General features: G+C 39.1%; 1 protein-coding gene across 1 annotated transcript; it reads left to right on the plus strand.

The window, feature by feature from the left end:
- Window positions 1-979: 979 nt before the first annotated feature.
- Window positions 980-6,844, plus strand: LOC124836531 (F-box family protein). Its single transcript, XM_047311700.2, has 2 exons — window positions 980-2,321; window positions 6,450-6,844. The coding sequence occupies exon 1, from the start codon at window positions 1,161-1,163 to the stop codon at window positions 2,292-2,294; it is 1,134 nt and encodes a 377-aa protein (XP_047167656.2). The 5' UTR covers window positions 980-1,160; the 3' UTR covers window positions 2,295-2,321; window positions 6,450-6,844.
- The last annotated feature ends 2,381 nt before the right edge of the window (window positions 6,845-9,225 follow it).

Consider the following 9,225-nt stretch of genomic DNA (forward strand, 5'->3'; position numbering starts at 1 on the left):
TAGTCTATGTTTTCTATAACTGTTGTTTGTATCACTATAGCACAATCAAATACTTTTTCCATTCTTTCAAGAATAATATCACACTTCTTTCTCTTGTTTTCACGTTTGATTCTTTCTCTGTTTCTCAACCTTCATCAATGAGGTGCAATAAGTTTGATAGTTATTTTTGGGTATGTTGAGATTTGTTCTCATCTACATATCTTGCTCAAATAAAGTGATCTCATTAGAGTAGACAGAAGTTGATATAAGACTTTCAAATTTGAAATTCCTTAATCTAGTGACAAAGTATTATTCAAGTGATAAGTCCCATGTTTAAGTAACAACTTCATGTTTAAGTAAAGAGATGCTTAAATGCATTCTCTATTTTACGGCAATATATCACTCAAGTTGAGTTTCATTGCTTAAGGAATAACTCATTACTCGAGGAAAAAGCCAAATGAAATCTTTATTTTTGTGGATTATATCTCCCAAACGAGAACACCTTACTTAAGTGGTATTCTATTGTATTATACAATACATTACCTTACTTATTTTAATAGGATATTTTAACCTAAAAATAAATAATATAAAACTTCTATTCACAGTATGCTATAAAAAGAGAGTAAAACATTATTTCTAATTCAAATCTTATATAAATAAATAAGATTTAAGAAAAAAAAAGAGTACAATAATTATTTTAAAAATAATAATTGTTATAAAAATTAAATATATTTTTACTCTAAGATTTTATTTTGATTCTTAATAACAATTTTAACCTTCCCGTTAGTTTAATTTATTTTTTATACTAAAACAGTTCAAATAACATAAATATAAAATACTAAAATGAAATGACTTAAAATAACAATTTAAAAAATATTCTAGATAAACATAAATATTTTTTGAGAGATAAAAACATATATTATGTCTGATTATATATATATTTTTCTTGAAAATAACGGTTCTAATCCAGAATCAGAATGAGAAGCGGCAACAGAAATTGACTTTAGGGTGTGGGAAACTCAATATATTACCCAAGAAGAAGCTTGAAGCAAGTTTCTCAGTTTCACTAACCTTCTTAAAGCAAACAAAACAAATTGTATTCCCTATTCTGACTGGAACCAACCCAACCGCCGCACCCACTGCGCCCAACCACCACCCAACTACCCTACCGCCGTGGTGTGATGGAGGAGGAGCCTCCGATCTACCGTCTCCCGCACGACACGCTCCACCAGATCTTCTCCTCCCTCCCCCTCCGCCAAATCATCCTCTGCCGCTCCCTCTCTAAGTTTTTCCTCCACCTCCTCTCCGCCCCCTCCTTCCTCCACCTCCTCTCCATCTCCCACCCTCCCCTCCACCTCCATCTCCTCGCCCTCCGCCACCGCCACACTCCTCACGCCTCTCACACTTCTCACACCTCTCTTTCCCTCTTCGATCCCGACCATAACACATGGCTCCATTTCCCCCTCGATTTTCTCCCCTTCCATTCACCTCTCCCCGTTGCTTCCTCTCACGGTCTCCTCTACCTCTGGGCCCAGCCCAAGCCCAAGCCCAACGCCAACCCTTCCCAGCCAGACACCACCGCAACCAAATCCCTCATCGCATGTAACCCTCTCACGCGCACCTTCCGCGTCCTCCCCCATCTCGGCTCCGCCTGGTCCCGCCATGGCGCCGTTCTCGTCGACGCCGACCACCGCGTCATGGTCCTAACCGAACTCGCGGCCCTCTACTGCCACCGCACGCCGAAGTGGCTCAAATTCTCCTCAAACCTCCCTTCCAAACCCCGCTCCCCTCTACTCATCAACCACTCCGCTTTCGCTCTCTGCGACGTCGGTTCCCCCTGGCGGAGCCAGTGGAAACTTTTCTCCTGCAACATCGCCGCAACACCTTCGCCTTCGTGGTCGGGCCTCGAGCGCCACGAGTGGGGGGACGTATTCGACGTCCTCAAGCGCCCCCGCCTTGTTCGGGGCCACGGCAACCGGATCCTCATGGTCGGCGGCCTCAAGTCCTCGTTCGCCCTCAACGCGCCCTGCTCCACCATCCTTGTCCTCCGTCTCGACCTCGACAAGCTCGAATGGGACGAGGCAGCGCGCATGCCGCTTGAGATGTTCCGCGCCTTCCGTGAATCGACAAAGTTCAAAGTCTTCGGAGGCGGCGACAGGGTTTGCTTCTCCGCCAAGAGGATCGGGAAGCTGGCGCTCTGGGACCGCTGTGCCGCCGAAGGGGAGCAGTGGCGGTGGATCGATAACCTTCCCGGGAATGGCGACGGACTCTACCGCGGGTTTGTGTTTGAAGGGAGGCTCCATGCTGTGCCCTGAGAATTTAGGGTTTGTGGTTGGAAAATGGTAATTAATTGATAATGCTGTGTTAATTGATATTGTTTATGTTTATTTTTATCATCAACGAGTAGAACGATTATGAAATGTTTTGTATTGTACAATTAGTTTCTCAATGCAAATTTTAACTGATTTGTGGAATCTTATGTTTCCGGAGTCTTGCTATTTGTGTAAATTCTCCGTTTGTATTTGTACTCTTATCTTTTGTTGTATCGATCGTAAACATGTGTAATGTTTGGTAATGATCTTGTGATGAGTTGAAAGTTGAAACACAGAATGACCCTAGTCAATCTACTGAACTACTTGTAAACACAAATATATGATAAGTGAATGCTTCAATTCAGTGAAGGGTGGTAGACTAACAAATGCTTTTGGCCATGTTTAGATAAAGTTTTTCAAGTAAGCTTTTGTAGAAGAAAAAAAAGTGAAATAAGTAAGTTAAAGTTAATTTTTGCCAAGTTAAGTATGCGTGAGTTAAAATTAGCTTTTCGGAGAAGCTAAAATCGCTTAGGTTTTCACAAAAGCTGCTTTTAAGTTAAGTTATTTTTACCTTGTGAGAGAAGTTTATTTTCCTTTTTTTTTCTTTCATAAATATTTAGGAAGAAGCTTATCCATTCAAGATGTTTGGTTTGGCTCTTTGTTTTTCCTACGACTATAAGGCCATTGCATTTTCCTGTGGGTTTCTGCTGGAAAGTGATGGGATTGAATTCTCTCTTGTACTGATCTAGGTGGGTAGTGTGGAAAAGAAAACTTTAGTGTCTTGTGAGATGAAGGGTTTGCATGGCCACTAGAACTGATTAGCATAATTTCCTATAGATATAGGGATTCAGCCTTTTTTTTTTGTACTAATCAAATCAACTTAGCTTGATGTGAATGAGTACTTGAGCACGTTTCCTTTAAGTTAATACATATTTGATATGTTTATCATATTGTATTGGATTCAGAATAGCATAACTTTTTGTGTAGGTATTCTATTGGTTGATTTTTAGTCAAAATGCCTTAATCATCAAATTCTAAGATCTGGGTTTCTGTCACCCTTCCGATCCATGATTTGCACTGCCCATTCTGAAGTTATTTGCTATCTCTACGATGGAGCTAGTTTAGATTTCTTTTTCCTAGTTGAAAGCATGATTCTCCTTTAGCCAATTTATGGCTCACTTTTATTTTTCTCATTCACAAATACAATTAGCAAAGGAAATTGATTGACTGAAACAGCTCTATTATAGGACTAGATACGTGCCATGAACATTTTTTCTTTCTAGCATTGGACGACGCCCATGAGTTTTCAGCTCTTATGACTAGAAATTTTACATGTAAGATACTGAGCCTATTCTTCCATCCCTTGAATTTCAGCACATAAGATTTTAAGTCTTATCATAAGATATTAAAGAGTCTATAGAAATTTTTTATGGATTTTGTTAGGTTCCTGGGTTTGGAACCTAACAAGAAAACACGCAAAAGATAGAAACATAAATGAAAGAATGAGTTTTGCTATTATTCACCGTAAACGAATCTCTTTACAAGGACTGGGTTTGGGAGCATAACCTCCCTCCTCAGGATGACAAACCCTGTTAGACTACAATCAAAACAATCGACCCCCACTACAATTGATTATTTGCTATTTATACAACCAATAACCCCGCTCTTCCTAACTCCTAAGGCAGTTAGACATTTAATGTTTTATTCCTTCACTCGTAAACTCTCCATCCCTAACATTACACCCCGTTGCCGAACAACCTTGTCCTCAAGGTTGGAAACGGGAAACTTGTCCACTCGGTCTCTCCTGCTGATACCGTTCGGCCGCTCGGTCTGTTATCGCACCCCTTAACCGCTCGGTCTGTTATCGCTACCCATTAACTGCTCGGTCTGTTATCGCAACCGCTCGGTCTATCCTGTTGATATTGTTCGGTTGTCCCCCGTTACCATTCGGCTTGATCAGGAGGCTTGGGCGGTGGCAAATCCTCCTTTTCATCGTCTTCCTCATCCTCTGCTAAGAGTACCAACCGCAGGCTCCTTTTTGGACAATGGTGACCGGGCGCGAATGGTCCTCCACATCGAAAACATCGTCCCTCTTCTTTTCTCTTCAGGAACTCAGGATAGGGCAGGTTCCTCACCGTTCGGCCTCTATTGTCGCTCCCGCCCATACCGTTCGGTTTCATTACACTACTCGTTGCGACTTCTTCTCTTCTCACCGATCGTCCGCTTTCTGCCCCGCTCGATCGACTCGGATTTGGGTGATTGATCTCGTTTCTTGTGTCTGCCCTGATCGCTCGTTCCCACGATTGTGAATTCTTGGTCGCATTCCAACTTCCCCCTTTCGTCCTGAGCGCCGCGTCCTCCACGTCTCTCGCGATTCTCATCGCCACCGTCAACTCCTGGGGGTCTTGAATGTGCACCTGCCCCTTGATGTCCTCGCGCAACCCGGCAAGGAAATAACCCAACACCTGCTCCTCTAGTATGCCACGGGTCTGCCCTACCAACACCTCAAATTCGCAAATGTACTCTTCCACGGTTCCCTCCTGCCGCAACGTCGCCATTCGTTCGAATACGGACCCCCGAAATCCACTCCAAAATCTGCCGATCATGGCTGTCTTAAGGCCCTCCCATGAACGATTGGTGGCCTTTTCCTTCCAGAACTTGAACCAATAACTCGCACTGCCCTCCATGCTGATATACGCGAGTTCCACCTTATCTTCCTCCGCTACCTTCTGGATATCGAAAAATCGTTTCGCCCGATTGATCCAACTGTGAGGTTCTAGCCCTTCGAATGTGAGTAAGTCCACCCTCTTCCTCCAGTTATGTTGCACCCCTTGATGATCGCCGCTCCCTCTTCCTCTAGTCTCCTCATTGTGCCTCCCCGGATTATCATTTACAGATGTTTGACTTCCATCCAAGTCTCCGTCATGGTTATTAGTTCGCGCCTCCATCATTCGTATTAATTGTTGCAGTTCCCGTCGTATAGCGGCGGACTCAGCCTTCACGCCTTCCATCGTAATCTCCAACGCCTCCAGTCTTCCCTCCGTCGTTCTCTCCATAACTCGTTCTTGCGCCCAATTTGGGATTCGGCAGTTTCTTGATCCTTCACCCCCACTTCGAAACGGCAGGTCGGACCAATTATTAGGTTCCTGGGTTTGGAACCTAACAAGAAAACACTCAAAAGATAGAAACAGAAATGAAAGAATGAGTTTTGCTATTATTCACCGTAAATGAATCTCTTTACAAGGACTGGGTTTGGGAGCATAACCTCCCTCCTCAGGATGACAAACCCTGGTAGACTACAATCAAAACAATCGACCCTCCACTACAATTGATTATTTGCTATTTATACAACCAATAACCCCGCTCTTCCTAACTGCTAAGGCAGTTAGGCATTTAATGTTTTATTCCTTCACTCGTAAACTCTCCATCCCTAACAGATTTATAGAAAAAATGATAGGAATCAATTTGGTCCTGTGATTTAGATGTTTTTATGTTTAATGCATATGAAAATATTAATATGACAGATTAGCTGTTGTATTCATGTATGGAAGAAAATATTAGAGATGTTTATAATTTTTCTTAATTTTCTCAAGCTTGGTGTGTTTCCTTTTAAGTTTACATATTCAAACTTCAAATCTGAAGTTGAATACGGAGACTAAACAACATTTCTTGCACTAGAAGTGTGATTTGGGTTTTGCCTCTGAGAATCTGGATATAAGCTGCTGTAATACGTGGAGAACTTCCAATTTTAGTTGGTCTTTCACACGTGGTCATAATATGATATTCCTTGAATTGTATATTGAGCTTGTAAACTGTTTTTGTCAGGCGAGGATCTTTTTTTCTTCATTGTACGGACCATCTTCACGTCTGCTTTCATATCTATAACATTACAATTTGTGACGTAGAAACCTCTGCATAAGCATCTCTTTCTGATAAGTCATCTGAATAAATGCAAAATGTTAACTTATATGTACACCGAAAGAATTGACCTCAAATTTATATCTAAATAATTGTTTAAATGTGAACATGTAACACTCCTATGTTTGTTATCTGGGCCTTTGACTTAAGTTACATCCAGAAAATGTTTAAGAACCGATATATCATCCTTCTCCATAAAATTATTATAATAGGTCTAATTTACATCCATGCTTCTCATAGGATTTGGGAAGCTAGAGATTGGCCATTGAAGATGCCGGCGTAGTGCGGAGAGTAGTTAGGAACATCTCGCCGGCCTCTGACCCAAAAGAAAGAGCTAGCCTAAGCAGCGTCTAATTAGAGAGGAGTGAAGTCACCATTTTCTTTGTTCTGTTTTGTGCGTAAGTGTGTTTTCCTCGGTTTCACTAATAAAGTGTGATTTGACTTTGAGATATATCTCTTTGGTTAAATGTTTAGTAGGATTTCTGGTTTTACTCCGCTATTATCATTTTGGAATCACCAAAAAGTATTTCTGGAGCAAACAGAAAAACCAGCTGTTTGTACATGTAGAATCATATTATCATTCCGTTCCTTTTTTAATTCTGCTTTACTTTTAAATCCATGGAAATTAGTATGAATAGAGCCTATGAAAAAATAAACCATGTAATTCTATGCTTTCAACCCCCGAAGGATGTATAATTCTTAATAACTTCATAATATGGAATAGAGGTGATTATGCAGTATAGTATTTGATGGTTGCTAAAGTTATGTTGGATCCTCCACATCCAAACTTAAGGGATTGATTGAGTTATAAGATTTCCATGAATTTTGAGAAGTTCTGACCTAGGTCTTCCCACCCTCTACCCCAAAAATAAAAGCTCGCTGTTGGGAACCTAAACTTGATTCAGAGTAAGCAAAACTAGTTTCAGAGTAAGCCTATAAACTAGTTCAGCTATGGTTCCCAGTAGAATGGTATTAAGAACACAATGGTATTTCCTATCTAATGAAAAGGGTCAGGAGCTAATAAAATTAAAATCATGATGTTACCTGTGACTGATAAAAGTAAAGAACCTGTGAAAAGAAACGTTCTTTTGAAAAAATATCGGGAAGGAAACTAATGTTTGTAGACTTTGAGCTTTTTGGATAACAGTAGGGCCGAATTGTTATATAGTAGCTTATCTAGAAGGCTGAAAAAAAATGGCAAGGAATTTGAGTGTATAATTTTAGGGAACCACTGATTACAGACCAAGAGAAATGGTCCTAGGCATCTTTTCACTCAAAATCTCCCTAGCTTCCTTTTGAAATTATATTCTATATCCATATCTTGAAAAGGAGCTTATCTTCATAATCATAATTTGTTTTGTTTTGTAACCTGGTGGTAGGTTTGAATCCTAGAAACAGTTTAAAATTGCCTATGGAGTCAGGATTGTTTACGTCTATCCTTCCTACTTTTGAGGTAAGTTTTAGATTATATTTGAAAATGCTTCTCAATAAAGATTTTAGAGAAGGAAAATAAAAGAACTTGACTTCTTTACAAATTAAAATTAACTTATGTATAAACTATTCTATAAAACTAATTTCGAAAAAAATTAGCAGACTTTCTAAAATTTTTATTTTTTCATATGAATTTAAACGTAGGAGTATTGTTTTTTTTTTCAAGGTTTTTTTCCTTGATATTTGTAACATCCCAAATTCTCACATTGGATAATTCATAATTTATATATTGTAACATTACATTTACGGTAACATCCCGTAATCTCACCCTTTAAAATTTCCTAGTTGATATAAGTCTATACATGTAAAAATGTTCTAATTATAGTTCTTCTACTTCTCCCTTCCTTGGCACTGAGTGAGGCAACATTCCTTCATCTGCTCCCGTATAACGAATTATACGATCATCGCACATACCCAAACACAAACAAGTAGGGTGAGCTAACATGCAACCAATCATTTATGAAACATGCATGCAAACCTCATATAATAATTATGTCATACATACTCATACCATCATACAACAATCACATCATACAAACACAAACAAGTAGGGTGAGCTAACATGCAACAAATCATTTATAAAACATATATAATTACCTTGATATAAACATCATATAATAATTATGTTCGACACTCTCATACCACAATTCCTATTAGACACTCGTCTCACAATACCCAATAGACACCACAATACCCAATAGACACTCATCCGGATGATAAGTTGATGAGCGGTCACGGGAGGTTATGCACTTGTAATGACTTCTACTTCTTCTTTTTTTTTTTCTTTCTCTCTTTTTTTTTTTATATACAAATACACTTTCAAAATACTTCATACCATTCACAAGGTTAATCCCCTCACTATGTCCAAAACCGGCACATAGACCAGGACCTCCTGCTCCTCTCACCACATAATTCATCCCTCTCTACTTGAGAATAGATGATTATTAGAGTATCAGGATAACCTCCAACTACGGGACCCTCAACATCAACATATACACAAATACCATAACATTTATTTAATCTCTCCACAAGACTCATACCATACTAATATTCCTCAACTCACATTATACCCTTACAAAATCTCCCCATACTACCCATAACATGTTCAGATGCATAAATTCAAATGCAGTATAATAAAATGCAATTATCACAATTATAATTCATAATTCCATATCTACCACAAAAATGAATTCATCAGACATTTCCATTCCAACAAGATATATTGCACAATATTTTAATAGTACAAAATCTGTTCAATAAGATTTAAGTTAAAAACTTGTCGAGTAGACTTCCAGGAAAGAGAGGTGCGTCACAATGGACAACTTAAGTACCAAATCTTTCCTTAGCCAAAGTGTTCCTCAACTAGTTTTTAACAAATTTCTTATTTACAGATTCAAAACAACAGCATATAATATTAACACCGAATTTCAATATAGATAAACATACAGTAAGCATTAACAGTATTCATACATAATTTCAAGATATGAATAGTAATAAAACAATACTAAGTCATAATATAAAAGCA

This window comes from Vigna umbellata, chromosome 4 (assembly GCF_029865625.1).
Source record: "Vigna umbellata cultivar VRB3 chromosome 4, Vumbellata_1.0, whole genome shotgun sequence".
NCBI classification, from domain to species: Eukaryota; Viridiplantae; Streptophyta; class Magnoliopsida; order Fabales; family Fabaceae; genus Vigna; species Vigna umbellata.